The 21,314-nt window shown below is 34.3% G+C and overlaps 1 protein-coding gene across 3 annotated transcripts in view; it reads right to left on the bottom strand.

Moving 5' to 3' along the window:
• PHIP (PHIP subunit of CUL4-Ring ligase complex) overlaps nucleotides 1-21,314 on the bottom strand; it is a 114,365-nt gene that overhangs the window by 17,188 nt on the left and 75,863 nt on the right. For all 3 annotated transcript variants that reach the window (XM_084752382.1, XM_084752381.1, XM_084752380.1), the window contains exons 23-32: nucleotides 19,054-19,285; nucleotides 13,102-13,221; nucleotides 10,647-10,754; nucleotides 10,131-10,255; nucleotides 9,928-10,010; nucleotides 7,211-7,322; nucleotides 6,968-7,029; nucleotides 4,972-5,127; nucleotides 4,045-4,165; nucleotides 1,394-1,519 (exon numbers count right to left, since the gene is read on the bottom strand). In XM_084752382.1, the coding sequence (XP_084608508.1) occupies nucleotides 1,394-1,519; nucleotides 4,045-4,165; nucleotides 4,972-5,127; nucleotides 6,968-7,029; nucleotides 7,211-7,322; nucleotides 9,928-10,010; nucleotides 10,131-10,255; nucleotides 10,647-10,754; nucleotides 13,102-13,221; nucleotides 19,054-19,285 (1,245 nt within the window). The remainder of the gene's footprint in view (nucleotides 1-1,393; nucleotides 1,520-4,044; nucleotides 4,166-4,971; nucleotides 5,128-6,967; nucleotides 7,030-7,210; nucleotides 7,323-9,927; nucleotides 10,011-10,130; nucleotides 10,256-10,646; nucleotides 10,755-13,101; nucleotides 13,222-19,053; nucleotides 19,286-21,314) is intronic.

The raw sequence follows: 21,314 nt of genomic DNA, 5'->3' as shown, positions 1-21,314 counted from the left end.
TTGTCTTAAGAAATTCTTCCTAATACCAGATTTTAAGATTAAATTTTAAGCCAAACAATTTTTCCATTTGTTGACAATAATATATTACCCATATACATTTGATTCATGTATCACTTTTGCTCAGGTGCCTGGGACACCACTGTGCCTGGGTATCATCTATTCTCTGATATTCAAGGTAAAGTTATATGCCCTGTTCCTGTTACTATCTTAAGTGAAAAAGTATCACATAAAACACTGTCTTTAATTTTCTCCTTTTGATACCATCCCCTAAAACTGGCTTTCCCTATATAACTTCCATAACCTACTCTCATATATTGTTTTCTCTATCTTTATTTTAACAACATACCGCTTTTACAATCATAAGACTTCTCAGATTTTTCACTATCCCTTTCTCTTTAAAAATCAATTATTGGTCCACTACTGTGAATTCTATTCTCACACTGTTTGGCTCTTTCCTTTTTCTCATTTCCATACACTAAGCCATAAGGTTGTTGATCCAAGGTAATGGCTATCTATGCTTTCTGTCTTATCTTCACTAGAAGATATTATAGTGAAGTGAATATTTTGAGGTATAATGTAAAAGAAACTATGCATATCAAAATACTTGGTAATATCTAAATATTTTAAGTACCCATACTTTAGAAGCCTACTTCCTAAAAGTTGAAGAGCTGGCTCATTAGTTAAGAGCGCATACTATTCTTCCAAAGGACCAGAGTTCAGTTTCCAGCATGGACATCATCAGATAGTTTACAATTGCCTCTAACTCCAGCACAAGGGATCTGACAGCTCTCTGAGGGGACAGGCATTCTCATACCAACACAGACACACAGACACAAACAAGCACAATAAAGGTACATTGTTTACAAAGCTTAGTTCCTTAGGTTGGCAAAGTGCCTTCATGATTTGGTCCAACCCAAAAGTACAGCAATGCCCACTGACTTCACTCTATTCTACCAACTCATTTTTCACACAAAACAAAACAAACAAACAAACCAAAGCACACAGCCCTAGTGCTAGGATGAGAGGCATGAGCCATTAATCCTGGCTTAAATTTTCTTCTTTAGACTAAGCTTTTCTTCTTTCTGTCAAGATTTATTTATTATGTATACAGTGTTCTGCCAGAAGAGGGCATCATATCACACTAGAGATGGTTGTGACTCGCCATGTGGTTGCTGGGAATGGAACTCAGAACCCCTGAAGCAACAGTCAGTGCCCTTAATCTCTGAGCCATCTCTCTAGCTCCTTTAAAAGAACTATGCTTATGTGGCAATATCACCTATATAAAAGATGATTTTAGCACTTTATACTTTAAATTATTACACATTTTTATTTTTTTAAAATCATGTCATTACTTATTGCATTTATTATACTGACGCATGAATATATAACTCACTTTATAAAATGTAGAAGAAGATCAGTCACAAATTTAGCTGACTTCACAATTGGGCTTCCTGGCTCATTAAATGTTCGTGTATTATGTTCTATATATCGGACTTCCCACATTAGGGATGAAAAACGCCTTAAAAAACAAATAGAGAAATCTTACCTCATATTTATAACATGTGCACAATTTAAAATTATGACCTCTGACCTTTTAGCTTACTCTTAGAACAATCATAATGTTTGCACCTTGAAAAACTTGTCTAAAATAATAATTATAATAATAATTAAACTCCATTTTCATTAAGAAAAATATATTCTGTAGAAAATATCTGAAATAATACATGCAAACTATTAACAATGCCGCTTTTTACAAGGGGCTATCTATAGGAAAGTGGCAGAACAACCAAGTTACAGTTTTTAGTTTTACTTATTTTTTACATGCATGGCATCACTTCATCCCCTAATTTCTATACAAAAAGGAAACAAACAGATTGCTTATAAAACATAAAAAGATGATGAGAATCTGCAAGAAACTTAAGTAGGAATTATTTCTGAGCAATTGTCAATGCTAAAAAAAATTCTGTAGTTTCATAATTTTATTTCTAAAAGCATAGAAAAACCTGAGGCCATTTTTTGAGGATATAATGCAACTTTATAACAGTTAATCTTAGTGATTTGTTAACAGATGCAATTATATAGAATAAAAACATGCAGTTGTAGCTGTAGAAAAACATACATAGGAATTTCTGTACATTTTAAAATGTTGATTCTAATAATTATATAAAAATAAGCCATTAAATTACTAGCAAACAAAACATAGTTTAACCAAAGAACAGTATCAGAAGAAAAAAAAACTGTAAAATAACAAAATGAGACAAAAAACATTAAACAGTGCAGTATCATATAAAAACATTACTGCATTAAATAAAAACATAACTCAGATTTTATGTGTATTAGCAGGCTGGAAAACAAGTGAGTTCTATTTACAAACGTATAATTGGTTATACATTATAAAGCTAGATTAACAACAAAGAAGACTATTAAAAACATAATGTATCTTGAAAATAAATTACACTTTAGCAATCAGCCTGTTTCAGCAGTATGTGTATAAGAAAGTTTATTCACAGTAATTGGAAATGCCAACTCCTTATGTGAGCTATAATCCAACTAGTGACTCTCCCTCACATATCCAATGCTACGCTCTATCCTGCAGCACTATGTATAAATTCTCCAAATCTAAGCAATTCTGGATCTATGAAACAGTTAATATTCTGTTTGTTCTTCTCAACTTTTTCACCTGACACCAAAAGCCTTGAAGGTAGGCTGACAAACATCATATCATATGGAATTTTCTCATCTCTGCATCTGTGAGTAGTTTCCAATAATGATTCAACAGCACGTGGACCTAAAACCAGTAAGATCATCTTTCAAACCAAGTTGAATTCTATTGCTTTGATGGTTCTTACCCACCAGGACTAAATATGGCAGGTGGGAAGAAAGACTTTTCTAGCTCACATGTCATTAACACGGCTGCTGAGAAGGCCCATGTCAGTCAGTAAGGACAAAGCAGTATTTACAGTATTATATACACTAACCTACAGCAGTAAGAAAACTAAACCTACATACTATATAGAAAAACATCAGCAGAAGGACTGAATAAAAACTTCCTTATATTAGAAAAAGTAAAACACTGCAAAAATGTAAAACTAAAACTAATCATAAAAAGAAATTTTAATGCAATTAATTATTATGTACATTACAGTGTCAGCCTACTAAGCAAAAGTCATTAAGGAAAATTGAAAATGTCTCTACAAACTATAGATTTAAGCATACTTCTACCAATGTTTTAGACAGTATTGAATGCCAGGACTTGGAGGCAGGGGAAGGTGGCTTTGAGGCCAGCTTCGTCTACATGGTAAGTTCCAGGACAGCTAAGGCTACATAGTGAGACCCTGCCTCAGGAAAACTAAAGAACTCACTAGCAACTAAAAAGCAAACTGACCACAACAGCTGAAACAAGAACCATAAAAAGTTCTGTGAATCATTTCTAAATTTTGTAAGCATTCAAAAGCTCAATAGACAAGAGATTTATAGAAAATCTATTAAATATTCTAGTATATTATCTAAGAGAAATGAAACCTTTGGCTTGATTTATAAAACGCCTATGAAAAAACTTAGTATTCATTCATAATCCCATAGAAAAGCATCATCAACATTGTAGGGAACTCTCAAGAAATAAATGCAGAGTACAGGGCTAGAGAGATGGCACAGCAGTTAAGAGCACTGTCTGTTCTTCCAGAGGTCCCAAGTTCAATTTTCAGCAGCTACATGGCGGCTCACAACCATCGATAATGGGATCTGAGGCCCTTTTCCTATATTCATGTGTACATGCAAATAGAGTACTCAGATATATAAAATAAAAACAGGAAGGAAGGAACAAAGAAAGGAAGGGAGAGAAAAGAAAGAAAAGGGAAAAAAAAAAAAGAAAAAAGAAATACAGAGTACAAAGGCCTACTTTTACTCTGTATTTTATCTTGACCCCTAGGGGATTCATGTCCATCTGTGTACACACAAAACTGAGGAACAGCCACAGACTGTCAGTAACCAGAAGAAAGAATCCTTAAGTGTTCTTTTGTATCAGCAACATTAAAAAGTTCTAACCTGTAAAACCTGTTTTCCAGTCTCTGCTTAATTGTACTTAGATCCGTTGGATATGCCACCACAGTGCAATACATGGGATATGCTTGCAGATCCACAGGGGCCACAAATGCTGAAGCAATATCTAAAGTAAATAAGGGTATAAGTCTATTATTTGTATTTTAAAATTCACTGCTACATTACGATGAAGAAATAATAGATAAATATACTATGAATTTACCAGGACAAGAAAAACGGAGCAAAAACTAGAAGGTCACTTTAGTTTTTAAACTACTTTAAACCTAAAATATAAAACTCTTTAGGATAAAATTTATAAGATGATTTTTATTAAGTTTCCGTTTTATTAAACTTTAGGGCTGGGTTTACAGCTCAGTGGTAGATTATTTGCCATGTACAAGGCCTTCAGTATGATCCTCAGCATCAAAAAGGAAAAGAAAAACAAAATAAAACTCCTGCATTTGGATATACAGTATGCCCAGTGTCTTCAGTTCTTACTGTTGACTTTTGAGTATTACCCTATATCCTCGCAAGTTGATTCTGGACTATTAGTATACATTGTTTACATACAACAATGACCTCCAGCTACCTTGAAAGCCCAGAGTTCAGATAAGCAAGTTTTATGGGCACCGTTGACATTTTCAAAAACCAAGAATGCCCGTTCACAGTCCATGTTCTTTCCCTTTGCAATGATTTGTGTATATGTCAGGAAAAATGAAGCACAGCTATACACATAATTAAATTCAACTTTTGCCTACTTTCCCCTTCCAGTTCATATCATGTTAGGTGAGTGAGTGGCGGCTTTATAAATTGGGTGTGGGAGACTCAGGTGCTCAAAATACGTCTGGCACTATTGCACTCTTGAAACTTAAGCTACAGAAAGATCATGGAACTAAGATGTATTTTCTATACTTTAGTGATGTTATTATTTACCGAGTGTCATCAGCTGATTTATTCCTCCCACAATTCTTTCACATTCTTCATCTCTGGGATTGGCTCCCCACTCTCCATCAAGAGGTTTATAGATTAGTGACCTACATTCAATTTCAGTTAAAGGAACACTGGTACCGAGTTCTTCTGGAAACACAGCTGAAATGCAGGGAGAAAAACACATCAATGAACATATTTAGTTATTACTGTTAAGTTTTCCTTTGGAAAGAATTGAAGTTGAAAAAAAAATCACAGTTTTCGTAGTAGAAGAATGTCTTAAATGCAAATAAAATAAATTCTTTAAAAAAGACATTACATTTAAAACTAAATGATTACTTATACCTAAAAAGTATGCTACAGCCAAATTATACATGAAAGAGAAAATATTTCTACAAAAGAAAATTGCAATTTTTATCCATCTCATAATTCAATTACCATGTTTATTTAAATAAAATATATACAGTGAAAATGAACTGATAAAAACTTTTAAAGTATCTTAATCAAAATCTAAAATTTTTAAGCCTGGTGAGGTGGCGCACGCCTATAATCCAGCATCATGGAGGCAGAAACAAGCAGATCTCTGTGAGTTTGAGGCCAGCCTGGTCTACAAACTGAGTCCAAGACAGCCAAGGTGTCTGTCTCGGGGGTGGAGGTGAGGGAATGACAGGATGGGACCAGGGACCCTCAATTTGTCAAACACACAACAAAGAGAATTGTAACCAAGAAGAAAGTCTTAAGGCTTCCACTTCTAAAGTGATGTTTTTCACATGTTTAAATCTATTAACACTGTACCTAAGATTTCAAGTAGTGTTGAGGCAGAATCAACAAATGCAGCAAGTATTTTTTTAACTATTACAGAAACCAAACACTGTATGTCATCAAAATATCTGTGTGTGTATGTATATGGACCTAAATATAACAACAAAAAGAACTTCGTCAGAACCATGAACGGATATACAAAGATGTATTAAAATAGTTATTAGTATCACTAATTCATTAGAAAAATAGCTACGGTATTACAAAGCCTCATTTCTTTCTTAGGCCAATTATGAACTCTCAACAATCAAACCATTTCAAATTTAAACACAAAATTTAAACTCCATGATAGACAAAACAAGAAGCCAGTGACAAGTAGTAAGTTGATAGTGATATTTTCTATTTTTCAGTATTTCTACTTGAGCAGTGAAATAAAAGAATATTGTTCTCATTTCTATGGTCTTTTTAGCTGAGTTCACTTCCTATTTACTATTCGTAATGACCATATGTGACATCAAATTAGAAGATCAAGAGGGTTTTTTCCCCCACTTTTGTATTTATGTGTATGGGTGTTTTGCCTGAATATATGTCTGTTACCAAGTATATGCCTGGTGCCAACACAGATCAGAAGAGAGGGTCTGTTTTCCTGGAATTAGATTTACAGATGGTAATCAACATGTTCACTGCTGAACCTTGTCTAATTTTATGTTCAACAATAAGTTTGCAACTAATACTTCTGTTAAATATTTTATATTTGGTAGTCACAATAACCTTAAATAATATCACTTTTGTTTTGCTGAGTCACGTTCTTACTATGCAGTCCTAGCATATGGTAATCCTGCCCTTGTCTCTTGAATGGTGGAATTTACCTCCAGCAGTAAACCAGTTTTGTTATTTAAAAAGAAGGAAGAAGGAGGAGAAGAAGGAAAAAGGAAGAAGAAGAAGAAGGAGGAGGAGGAGGAGGAGGAGGAGGAGAAGAACAACCACCACCACCACCACCACCACCACCACCACCACCACCACCACCACCACGTCCACGGCTGAAGGAATGTCATGAGGTCAAAGGTGCTTTGCACAATAGCTAATAAACCAAGTACAACCCTTGGGGCCCAAGGAAGGAGAGAATTAACTCCTGTAAACTATCCTCTGATTTCTACAAATGTGCCACACATATGTGCCCATACACATCTCACACAATGTAAAAAACACCCTAAGTCCACAAGGTATACATAATAGGTCTTACCATTATTAGGTATTAGTTCCATATCCCAAGGACTCATCTTTTCTGTATCTCCATTGTCCCAGCTTTAAGAAAGCAAAATTATTCAATTAAAAAAAAACTGAAAACTACAATACAATTTTTATAAGAAGCACATTGAACAAATAATTGCCATAGCATTCAATGAAGTATCTTTACCCCTTTACTGATAAATCAGAAAAAATTTAAAGCCTGGCCTAAAGGAAAATATAATGCATATTTTCTTACCAAACATTGTAACACTGAAACAAACTATCAGGGTACTCAGGTTGAAGAGGCTCTTGACTTTCAATTGTTCCAAACCACCAAGCATCATCTATGACTGATCTAAAGCGGTCACCTGAAAAACAACAAAAGCCGCCTATCTCATCACACTGACATATACTGTTGCATTGGTTAACTGCCTTTTCTTAAAGTATAACTCTATTAAGGTTCTTAATCGGATGATTTCACAAGATACAAGGTAATCTATATATTTAAAAAATAAGTCAGGAAAATTGGCACATATACCTAAAAATGTGGCTTATATTATTTCTTAGATCTCAGTAGTAATGAAACTTTTCCTTTTGCTTAATCCTATTTGCAAAAGCAGCATTCAAAAATCACCATTAAGACTATGTCCAAACTTTTCATAGTATACTTTGAATTGCTTCTTGTTAAATATATTTGTAGTTTATTTTTAATTTTTTACTTCCTATTATTTTCACCAAGTAACAGTGACAATGCTAGATTAAATGCAAGCCCATAGCATATTCAGCTTGCTCTCCTTCATCTCTATCATCCTTACACTGTACTATATAGTTACGGTCCCTTTCCATTCTAAAGGGTAACAACTAAAAAAACAAAACAAAGAGAAAACTGTTAATCTTTGTAGAAAAACCAAGCATGCCTTTTGTCTATTTTTCCACATGGACTTGACATTGTGAATGTAATTCTTACTTAATAATTCTTATTACAGTTTCCTATGGTCTACAGAAAAGGGTAGAATAGAAGATGGGACATGTAGTAGACAGGAATAATGCTAAGCCAGGCATGGAAGATGAGCTCAGTGAAGATGTGAGGAGAACCTGAGCAGAGGTAACAAGTCATGTGACAGAATGTAGGTTAGTATGAACGGGTTATTTTAGGTTATGAGCTAGTCAAATGTGAGCCTAGCTATATGTCCTAGGTATTTGTATATATATATTTTGCGTCTCATGAGTCACTATTCTAGGAGCTTGGGGCCAGGAGGAAAAAAACACACCCTATTACATTATGGTTATTACCTGTAATAAATCCTCTAATAAGCTACAAGACACTGCCTGTTTTTAATATCAATCTTTTCAGGGTCTTGTTGTCATATAAAAACTGCAAGGTATTCCCCTTTCTGCTTTTGTGGCTGCCATAGTACTTAACTTGAGTTTTTTCTGATAGCATAGGTAAAATTCTAAAAGATATGGGTTCAAATAAAAATAGCCATGTAACTGATTCTATTAGTTGGTTTTGAACTGTCTACATCCATTCAATAATAATGGCATTCTTTATTTAAGAATAGTTTAAGTAGTGTCTTCTACTAAGGTACTTTTCATTTTTAACACACAATTAGGGAAACCAGTTGCCAACTAATCTATCAGTTATTTTCAAGACAGTTATTTTATGTTTTTACAAAAAATTGATTTAAAAGTTTATGTAGATATACATAAAATAACATAAATGTATTAAAATCAGGAAAACAAGATAAAGGATCTATTAAATTATAATTCTTTTAGAATTAGAATTAAAAGAAAACATTTGTAAACTATTATCGATTTTGACTGGGTATAGAGCTGAATCCAAATTTAGATTGAAACGTGATGTACTGTTAAGTCAGCCATTGTTCCTCAGACGCGTACTGACGATAGTACACTTAGAGAAAAATTATGCTATAGAACTTAGTACTAACATTGTTCTTCAAACCTACCAGGACACCACTAAAAGCATAAATCTGACAGACTGGACTCTCCCAAGACTGACAAGCTTTGCTACATTAAGAGTCACATATTGTGTATGCATCTAACTACAATGGACAGTCCTGTTAGGTTAACAATAAAGAATATTGGCCAGAGTCAACCATAAAGTATCTTTGGTGATCTTAAGTAGAAGACAGTTGGACACATGTTATGACAACAATAATAGACCAACTAGATACTAACTATGAAAAATGTGTGCTACATTGATTCTAGGTTGGTTTTATCTTAACCGTAAATAGTGTTGGCTACTAGTCAAGTAAGAATACAATTGTTTTTATAATTTATTTTCCTCAAGTAATTTTAATTTCATCAATTATCATGTTTTGTTTTTTCATGCATTTGCAAAATCTTTCTATGCCGCAAGATGTAAACAATACCATGCAATATAATGAAGATCATGTGGATCTAACTCTTTACTTTTCTGAAGACTTTCTTCTAGGTGAAAAATATCTCTGGACTCCCATATCCTTGAGATTCCTTTACACTTTTCCAGTGCTAATCTTTTTGTTTCATAAGAGGATATCATTGTTTTTTTTCTGTTTTACTTCTTTCCCCGCTGTTTGTATCACTTTTAAAGTTACTCTTTCAGAAAAGCAAACTAAATACCCACTTTTGTTATGGAATTTTAATACGTGTGTATCATTATAATTTGTTTTTATTCATACACCTGTCTACTTCCTTCAACCACTTAAAGCTAAGTTTTGAGAAAACCAAAGGGAAAATTTCCAAAATAATCCTGTAATAGTTAAGCAAAGAGAAAATGTTTTGAATTTTAAACATCAACCAGATTAAATTATTTTCATTCTCAAAACTTAAAAATGGCATATCTTTACTGTTGGCATACTTACAAATGGTAAAAGAAAAAAGGCTTTTAAAATCATAAAACATGGTAAAATATTTATAAAAAAAAGGGGGGGATATACAATACTTATGTTTTCTAAAGCAATAATTACCCACCTATATTCCACCGTCTATATTTTGCATCATCAAATTGTTGTCTTAAGACTAGGAAATCTATGACATCAGGCATATCATGGTACCTATTACAAACAGAAACAGACTGATAAGGTCCCAAACCTATAAATATCTAAGACATGTTCAAATTAATCTTGAAAAATAGTCCAATACTATCAAAGCACTGCCTTGGTATCAGTCCTTACTTCATGGTAAATGATCCACCGGTGAGTTTACCAGTATCAGGATCTAGAAAGGCAAGTTTAAGGCAGCAAAGGGTAGGCAATCCCACTTCATACTTTATTCCTACGATCTTCATCAGTTCTTGTTCCTACAATTAAAAAATATATTATCTGCAGAATAAAATGTGGTGTGCAGACAACGGGTGGATGTCTAGGGTCTTTCCTCAATCACTATCTGTTTTATTTACTTAGACAAGCTTCTCTTACTGCACCTGTAACTTGCCAGTTTAGCTAGTCTGACCAGTTGCCTGAGTCACTGCCTGTGGCTCCCCAGTGTTGAACCTAGAGCATGGAAGGGCAGGAAGGGCAGGCACCCATCCTATGTTTCCGCACACTGAAGAGCTCAACTCTTATCCTTACAATTTCATGGGAATTATTCCCAGCCCCATTTGATTTCATACATTCAAAGAATAAACATCATACAACTTCTTTTAAAATGCAAAGTGTATCTTTCAATAAAGAAATATGCCAATATCATACCCTTAGCTCCATTTTATGCCATGGCTGTTTTTTAGGATTGATACTATAAATTTTATTTTTCCGGGCCATTTCAACATATGCTTCATGTCCTTGTCGAAAATAATAAACCTAAAATAAATAAATAAAATTGAAACTAAGAGTCCAAGACAACACTTATATTGAAATTATATTAAAACTTAGATATTACACAGAAATCCTAATAATGAAAAATTTAAATATTATTCCTCAAAGTTACGTTAAAGCCACTTAATAAAAACTGAAGTGCTCTAATTAAAAACTTCTTTATGTATATAGTCAGAAAATTAAAAGTGTAGCTGTTTTGTTTTTAACTTTATTATTTTTGGATTCAAAATAATAATCTACATGGTATAAGAAAGTCATTAATTACCAGGGGTTTTTAAGTTTATAGTCACATTCTTTGGTTTTTGCTTTTTAAGTCATGTAATTATGCGTGTGTAGAAAAATTTGAAACCAAACACTTATTTTCATACATATATTTTATCTAGCTCAATCCTTAATTTGAAAATCTTAAGTGCACATGCATGTGTATGCATCTCTATTTCAAGATGATACTTCAATGATTCCTAGCAGCTGTCCTGTGGGACAGGTATTTGAATAATCTTCCATTACATATGCTTTTCAGTATTAAAAATAGAAACATTTAATTTTTTTATGTTTATTAATGTTATGCTTGGAAGTATGTATGTGTACCATGTATGTGCTTAGTGCCTGCAGAGGCCTGAAACTGGCATCAGATTCTTGATGCACCAGATAGATACTTGGGAGTTACAAATGGTTATGAGCTGCCATGTGCTGGATATTGAGCCTGGGTTCTCTGCAAGAGCAATGTTTTTAACAGCTGAGCCAACCAACTCTCCAGCCGATAAAAGCTCCTTTTAAAATGTTTTAATGATCAGTAACATTTTAGATAGTCATTATCTTATATATTACTGCTCCTGTTGCTTGAGATTCATTGGTGGTAAGTAGTCCAAGACCCTGAGTTAACGATTTAGAAGGGGGGAAGGTTCAAGCACAAGCATCTGAAAAGACGATGTCAACAGGAATTAAACATATTTGACCATTCTGAATTCACTGCCATGTCATTTTTCTACTACAGACTCTGTTAAGAACTGTCACTGCAAAGGTATGTCCTAAGCTCCTGAAGGTTCTGAAGAAGGCTCTTTAAATAAATATATCATTCTGGATTGTTTGTTAGACTTACTTGTCCATTTATTTTCATTTTCAAATTGTTATTTCCTACCTTATAATAATAGTAATTACTATGCTTTCAAAAATGAAGCTTCTGTTTAAAGTATTTTTATTGTCACTCTATTGGATATTAGGTAACACCTCTTAAATCTGTATTAAAAAAACAAGGAGATATAGTCCTGACAAAGTCTTAAAATCAGTCTCAAATTCTTAACTACAGTCTAAAAAAGGGTTTTCTTATTTTAAGATTATAGACACTAAGGACAGATAAGTTCTGAATGAGTAAATATAACTTGATATAAAATTAAAATAGAAATAAAGTGCTAAACCTTTTTTAAACATATTATAAATTTAAGTCTGTTTTTAAAATGAATATATTTTTATATAGAAATAGAAAATAATATGGATGGGGGGGCAATCTCAAGGTTCTACCCATTTATGAAAAGCTACAGGCAATTAACGGCTGCATAAGGTGGGGGAGCCAGTATCCTAGAGGGACCAGCCTCCTGGTAGCAGTCAGCCTTAAACAAATAGACATGTTCAACACTAAATGGACTCAGCAGGCTGCATTGATATATAGATGTCTGTTGAGTGTACATACACACATACATATATAGATAAAAAATAATTAAAAGGAAAGGTCATAAATTTGAGGAGGGGGAGACACGGGAGATGGAAAAGAAATGTTATGAATATAGTACTCATATATGAACATCTTGAAAAACAATGACAAACGCAACACCCCACCAAACTTATAACACTAGTAAGTAACAGTAATGAATAGCAGTAAGATCCTTCTGTTAAAATATGACAGTTCTACCCCAGTGGGGGTAGCATACGCCTTTAATCCCAGTCCTCAGGAGCAGAGGCAGGAAGATCTCTGTTTGAGGCCAGCCTGGTCTACTGAGTGAGTTTCAGGGTAGCCAAGGCTACATGGAGAAATACCATCTTAAAAAACTAAGCCTTTGACTCCCTCTCCAAAGGGTAGCTTTAAACATGGTAACAAAATTTGTTCTTTCATACTATTTAAATGATCACATAATTATCGTCCTAATGAATATTATTACTACATCTTTGGTTGTACCTTTTTGATACTCTGTTATGGACATTTAGATAGGTACACTTTTTAAAAAAAGGAACTTGCTGCAATCTTCTAAAAGTATGTTTCAAGAGCTATAAAAGATACTCGGGTCACTTCTTGAAAATAACTTGAAAAAACTTAAGTAACTTTTAAATTTAAAAGTACCTCATCACCCATCTGTGGTACAAATGGACATCGTCTGGGAATTGTATCTGTAATCCATGTTGAAGGCAGCCATTCTTCTAATGTAAGACCATTTTCAGTTAGCTCTCCAACAGCCAGTCTCTGAGAAAGTGGACAGCATTAGTAGTGTCTTAAACTGCAAGGAAATGGCTTCTTTGTAAATATTTTATTCTCCAGTACTAAGACCTTATTCTAGAAAAGGAGCAGTCCTGGCAATAGTTACTCAACTTTTCCAAATCACTGAGGGAGAGCTAGACAAAAGGAAATGTGCAGTCTTCACAAAACTCTCTAAGAACAACCTTACAGATGCAAACTATAAATTCTTGTGGTTCCTCTCCTTTCAAAACAAGTTGTTTTATAAACAGTACATACAGCAAATTAAAATGTGCTCAATGGTCTTAAAATCCTAGCCTTAGTGTGACAGTAGTTAAGATTATATCCTATAAATTAAGTAGTATTGAGGATCCAGGAAGCTAATTGCTTACATAACAGCTATAAATTGGACATTCCATTTCTCAGCAACCGAAGACCAGTCTCATTCATTCACTCCCATTTATTGTTTCTCACGTCACCTCTGCCCAGGCTGGATTAAACTCACTACATAGTAGAGCATAATCTTGAACTCTTATTTGTCCTCCCTTCCACTTCCTAACTGCTGGGGTACAGAAGCAGATCCTCCACCCCAAATTATCTTCTCTCTTGCTCAAAGTAGCCATTTCATTGACTAACCTGTGCTCATCTAAAAACATATGCACAAAATCATCTTTTCTGAAATTGGTACTAAAAACCCAAGTCTTTTACTCCATGGATTAAAGAACAACAGCAAAACAAACCTATTCCCCCAAGCAAACGTTTAATTTTATTTGTCACCATAAGTGATCTGATGATGATAGCCTTTATAACCTTACACGCAAGGAAAACAGACTGAAAAACAAAAATCAAAACAAAGAACAAAAAGACCCTTCTGAAACAAAACATTATCTTTATGTAGAGAAACTTTATACAAGATAATAATTATGTGATTGAATGTAACTAGGAGATCTACACTTTATTTTGTTGGGTATTTGTTTTGATTTTTGTTTTTTTAAGCGAATTAACTCCTGAACTAGTAAAACTTAAGTTGTGCTTTACCCTAAATGGGCTTGCTAGCAGACAAAAGAAACGACGTAATGACAGCAAAGAACACCACGTGCAGAACACTCCTACTATTACTTCATAATATATAGTTTCTTCTTCTTACTACTGATCATATATGATATTTTTCAATTTAATGCCTCAGAGTGCTCTTTTATCTTGAGGAAGATGGAACAACAACAACAACAAAAAAGCCTTTGAGATCGGTAAACTGAAAAGGCATAGGCAGAAACTATTTTAAAAGGATTACTGGATATATGTAAGAAGTAATAAATAGCAAATAACCAACAGTCAAAGAGCACAATTTACCAAGTGTTGTATCTGTCAACACATATTTGTCTTGTGTTTCACCCATGGCTACTTTCAGGCTGTAATGGTAGACTAACTAGCACCTTCTTTTGGAAGGGGCTATCTTCAGAATACTGGAGGGTGTTAAGCAAACTGACAATGCACAGAAGCAAACAACTGTCCTACCTAGCTATGACACTTATGGACCACAACAATCAATACTGCAAGATATCCCTAAGGGTACAAGGGTGGTAACTTATATCTTGGTAGTAATCAGCAGCTATCAAATTGAACTTTTGGTCCACTCAAAAAAAGAGGGCAATTGCAGTGAAATGTCTGGCTTTAAGTGAAATGTAAAGTCCTTGTGTTTGGCTTTGAGTACCATGTTTCAGCCAAGCCTTTCCTATGATTGGGTCAGTCTTTTCCAAGAAGGTTGAACCCCTCTTCTTTAGAAGGTAAACGTTTAACATCTTGGGAAGCTTCTCTCTACTGTAGTGCCTACAACCAGTATCAACCAATAGGTAATCACACCTCGTACTAGAAACCTAACCAACTACACATGGCTAATGTGGTCATGGATCTTAGAGGAAAATTTCTATCACCACTTTACCAAAAAGCCTAATTCCTAACTGCATCCAAAATCCGCAGACAAGTCTAGTGCTCACCCTTTGCCAAAGAAGTTTTTCTTTGTAACAAAGAGGAAAATATCATTAGTCAAAAATGCAGAGAACTTGTGGGTTGTGCAGTCCCAATATATACGCACACATACAACACACCTTCAGCATCTAAGTTTCACTGAGTACCATGGGAAGAGGCAGAAAAATCGGAAGTCAGAAGTCCAGGAAGCCTGTTGTAAGAATGTGTCTCCTAGAAATGACATGGAAGCTGCAACCATGATACCTAAGCACGTTTGACAGAGAACTTCTGGCAACTAAGGAATGCTGAGAGCATGACAATTAAGCCATCCCTCGGAATGAGGATCCTGAAATTACATATACATTAGGAGGGCTTTTTTGTTGTTGTTTGTTTGTTTTTTTTTTTAATGTGTACACAATGAGAGAGAAAACATAAGTTTCAGATGGGTAACACGAGGATGGGTTAGAGGGAGAAAGAGAAATAATGTAATTATATTTTAAAATTACATTTAATGAGAATTACAATTAAAAAGAAAAGAAAAAAATGTCCTCTGAGAGAGAAAGTGGGTAGAAGCAAAAGGACAGGGTGGAATAATACATCTCTAAGTGACTCAGCCCAATATGCAGACAACTGTCCTGGTTAAACAACAGTCAAATGCTGAACGTTTTGAAGGTAGAATCATAGCTCCCTGGCAGAGTAATTATGTTCAAGTAACAAAAAATAACCAGTATTACTCAAGAGTAAAAGATGGAGTTGTGATAACTATAGTGAAGGAGGTTGAGATAGAGCAAATTGAAGCAGATACGTGGGAAATAAGATTTGTAAGATCTATGCCTGGGCAATGGTGGCACAAGCCTTTTATCCCACCAGGGAGGCAGAGGTAGGCTGATCTCTGTGAGTTCAAGGCCAGTCTGGTCTCCAGAGTGAGTTCCTGGACAGTTCTACAAAGAGAAACCCTGTCCCAAAGGGGGAAAAAGATTTATAAGAGATGAGACACATTAAGTCAGATGACATCTAAGTAGTTATATAAATGATAAATGTTTATCACTAAGTTAGACCCAGCCACTGTGTGGGGTGTCTTAAATGTTAGGCTTCCCTGTTATGGCAAATGCTGAATACTTGGCTACTTGGCTATGTAGGGTGGTTTAGGGGGTTGGTAAAACTTTCAGACGGTAAAGCCTAATGGAAGAAAATCGTATTGCTGGGCCAAGCTCTGGTGAGGGGGTGGGGACAGGACATTGGAATCCCAGTTCCTTCCTTTTCTTGATCACAATGAGGTGAATATATACATTGCCCATTATGATGCTCTGGCTTCAGTCATTCCTGGCCATAAAACACCAGAGGCAACCAAACAGAAACTAAAACCTTGGATCTTAAGAACAAATAAACCGATTCTTCTTTTGATGATCTAGGATTTTATCTAAGCCACACGAATATTACAAACACAGACCACCTAACCCAACCATTTCCTCTAGAACAGCTCTAATTTACTCTGGTTACAAATAAGGTTGTAAGCAAAGGTTTGTCTGAAAGAGTTCTTTGGATAAAGGGAAAAGTTTTAAAATCTCAATTTTATCGCAATTATAGCATGTTATTTATATCAGGCAATTATTTCTCCCAATAAAGAAAGTGTCAGTGTTGACAGGGATGGGTAGTAAGTCTTATAGAAGGTACAAATTGTACATTAAATAACTAATCTTGTAACTAAGACTTTGGTATCACAGAGAACCATAAACACACATTTCAATACCTAGTGATGCTAGGGGAAACTTAAGCATTTGGTTTAAGACTTCCGTCACTTAGAATTTAACCATTAAATTCATTAACTATTTTTAAACTTCCTGCTACATGATTTTAGATTTTTTTTTTTTAACAACGTTCTCTCCATGGAGCTCTTAGAATGCCTCTAGGCAGATCTCAAGAATTTTCCCGTTTGATTTCTGAATTATTATCTCTAAAATATGTGACATTTCTTCTGTTATTTTGGGCATTAGAACATATTGTTAATTACACATTAGTTTCAGAATAAGAATACTGGCTTACACTTATTTTCACTGATCATATTACTTTATAAATATTGAGTCCTGAATAGTTTGATGAAAAAAATCTTGCTACTATTTCCTATATCTGCCTTACAGTTTGTTTAATTAAAAGTTAGTCATATGGGAAATGTTCTCATTTCTTCATGCATTTAGTAAGAATGCATTTATTTGCTTGCCAAGTGCTTTTCAATCCACAACTCTACACCTAGGAAGGAAATACTTTTATGTTGCCTGATTTAATTTGTTGAAGACTATGTAAAAAAAAAAATCTTCTTTTAGAGCTACTGGTAAATATGGGAACAAAAGTCTTGTCAAAAGGCTCAATCCATGATATCTTTCCCCCCTGGTACTGTTTGTAAATATTTTAATCAATTCATAATATCTTAATCTCATCAAAGTATGTCCAATAAAGAAGTCCTTCTACACTATTGTCACAACAAAGCAACAGTATTAAAATATTCCTAACAGGAGATTAAAATACAGCACTGGCTGAAACTATATTCACCATCATTCATAAGGCAAAAACTGAGGACAAATGTGACATTGTCTTTGGTAAAGCTCCATCGCTGGTAAAGAACCATCATCTAACTATAAACCCAAATTAAAGCAAGTTATAATTAGAGCTGAAATATGAATTCAAAAATCAAATATAGACTTAGCACAGACATACCGTTATAATTTTCAAAGTTTCTTAGGAATAAAGAGATAACATATTAGGCTGCAAAGAAAGTAAAAGAAAAAAATGTTGTGTGGGAGGGGAAAGAGTCTTCTATTTAGCCTTGGTTATCGAGGAATTTGCTATGTGGACCAGACTGGCCTCAAATTCACGAAGATTTGCCTGCTTCTGACTCCCAAGTGCTGACATTAAAGCTATTCAACACCACTCTGAGCTACGAAAGGTTAATATATATTCTTTACTCAATTATGTCTTTAAATTTAAATAGTTATTCTGGTTAGGTACGCAAGTACCACATGTGCCACGGTGCAGCAGCAGGGATCAATTCTCACATTATACCATGTGGGACCCAGGGATCAAATTCAGGTGGACAGGCTTGGTTGGCAGCGAACATCTTCCTTCGCCTTCTATCACCCATAACCTCTCCATGAGCTATTATTACATCAGACGCTCAGTATTTTAGATAACAGAAAAATATGCATTTACTTCAAATAAAAAATTAACTGACTCATTCTTATTTCCTAGTTGAAAATTTTCACCTGTATGAAGACAGGTTTTCACTATTGTATCCCTCATTCTTTTCTCTCTCATAATATCCACTTACTAACCAAAAAAAATAAACAAATAAAAAAAACCCCACATTTAATAACTCAGAAAGTGAAAGCTTGTGGCTTGCATACTATATTTAATAAAAACATGCTGTAAGAAGTGTATCTTCCCCAATAATTGATTTGTATTTGCTTTATGGTCAACTATGATAGGTTTTGTCATTTATATTTCATGTGATGTCTACCCTGGAGTTTTTCTGTATTTTTAACAATAATAATTAGGATAGCTAAATAAAGGCTATTAGTAGATACAATCTGTTTTATATTATTTTCCTTATTTAAATAAATATCACTGGATTTAAAAACTGTTTTAAAATTAAATGCTCAAATATTTACCATGGTAATGTTATGAGTAAATATTCTTAAATGTCCAACACCAAAACACTTGTGTTAACCTATCTACATGTACCTTACTACTGCTTATTATATAATTCTGAAATTTTTTCTATTATAATTCAATAAACTTCAACAATGTTTGTTGGATTTTTTACATTTATGCTTTAAATCATTTCTCCAGAAGAATACACAAGACTTAAAAATTTAAAGCAACCTTTTGTTTTCTTTCTTTGGGCTTTTTTTTCTTTGGTGATATTGGTCCATCTTTTTCTTCATTTGCCTTTTTCCTTTCCTTTTTAGTATGTTTTTGCTTCTGATTTTCAGATTCCTCTTCTTCGTCTGAACTACTTTCTGCTTTCTTTGCTTTATGCTTAGGAATTTTCTTTGGTGGCTGCAAATTAATTCCGGCATCTGCTGTCCAATCAGAATAATCACTAGAGTAGTCACTAAAAGGAAAGAAGCAACTTTTAAATCACACATATATAGTTGTAAAACAGACACACACACACACACACACACACACGAGAGAGAGATAAAAAGCATGAATGAACTAAAAGTTACCTTCTTATGCTCAACTCTCCTTCATATCTAAAAATAAAATTTGCAACTCTCATGGAAAAATAAACTTAAAAACCTTTAACAATTTTAATAAGCATACTGTTTTACACATGTCACTAACACTTGTCATGTAAGAAGTAAAGGGAAAAAACAATAAGGAATAGAGTATCACCATGAACATAGAAAGAGGCCTGGAAAGCCAACATGCGTATACCACAATAAGCAATAAGCAAACAAAGGAATTTCATTCATGAGGGGACTTTATCTTTTCAGTCTTCTGAAGTGCTGATGACTGAAGTCTTGTAAGCACTCTACTATTGAACCAGCCAAAGTAAGAATTTCTTTTTTATTTTTAAGATGGGGTCACACTATGTCTGCCTCTGCTTAAAAGAATGCAGTAGCATGCCTGGCTTGGGAGGGATTTCTGTGTTGTTGTGTTTTTGAGAGACAGGGTTTCTTTGTGTAGCTCTGGCTGGCCTGGAATTTACTCCGTGGACCGAACTGGCCTCTCTGAGTAGACCAAGAAGGGCTGGAACTCAGAGAGATCTACCTGCCTCTGTTTCCCAAGTACTGAGATTTAAGGCATGTACCACCACACTGTCTGGCAAGCATAAAGTTCTTAACCAATGAGAATGCTCTTAGTAGGCAGGTACTGAGCTGGCAGGTGAAATGTATACCTACACAGTAGAAAGGCTTAACTCAAAAATTACTAGGTATTTAAAATAAAGTAAGTTCAGGGTAGGGCTGTGGCTCAGTGGTTTTTCCCCTAGAATACAGGACGTCCTAAGTCTGACTAACCATAGAACCACAATAATTACATTCAGTGAAGATTATTTTATCTACCTTTCCATTACAGATTAAAATACAGGACAAACTCTTACATGCTACCATCGATCACGCTTGCCATATTTGACCTCTACAGATATATGTAGTTCTGACACGGCACCCCACACACATCTAGTTGAATTACCTTCTTTTTTTACTTTTAATACAATACATTGTCTGCTTATTTTACATAGATATATAATTATAAATGTCTTAAAAGGATGTGTTAGTTTGTTAAAATTAAACCACTAGCTCTGCGTGATATATGATCTTATAGTTCAAATATTAACTAGTAAGCTAAGAACAAATTTTGTAGTTTTATCATCACTGCCTTTTCCCTAGTCTAAATCATTTTTACAGTGTTTTACTTGATTCTTTGTAAGAGTAATCACTATAATCACTTGATCAGAATCAAAGAAATACGTTTTTCTAGTAAGAATTGGTTGTTTAAATGATTTTGTTGTTTTCCCTGGCACAAAGTCTTCCTATTTAGTTGGCTGGCCTGGGACTCCCTAGTGTATCAGCATGTCCTCAGGGTTACAGAGGCCCTCTTTTTCTACTTCCTGAGGGCTAAGATTAAACCCATGTACAACCATGCAGGATCTTTACATTTGATTTTTAATAACCTAAAAAATGTTTTCAAATACCCCTTTTAATATAGGTTCTCCTCAATTTATGAGCAATTTATTCTTCAAAAACAGGAAACTATTAATATTACTTATAGACATTTATATATCAATCTTAACAATAACTACTGAGTGTCAGGGAAGCCTTTGAACTTAAAACTAACTAACACTTGCCAAAGAACTTATAGCTTCAACTTAATGTCTTCTTTGGAAGTCTATTTTAGGAACTGCTGAAGCAGGAAAAAAAATTATAAGGAACAACTAATAATTTCCCTCCCCAATGGTGAATCCTCACTGACCATTAAAAATTTGTAACACAGCTAAGGCTACTAGGCCGTTAAAAATGTGAAATTCTGACAAGCGTTTCTCACTTGCATGATCAAAACAAGACAGAAGAATAAAGATGTAGTTTCATTTCATTGCTGGTAGAGAAGATTAGTAATATTCCTTAAATACAACCTCGTAA

This window comes from Acomys minous (assembly GCF_964271855.1).
Source record: "Acomys minous genome assembly, chromosome: 13".
Taxonomy (NCBI): Eukaryota; Metazoa; Chordata; class Mammalia; order Rodentia; family Muridae; genus Acomys; species Acomys minous.
This window is presented reverse-complemented; position numbering and strand designations above follow the sequence as displayed.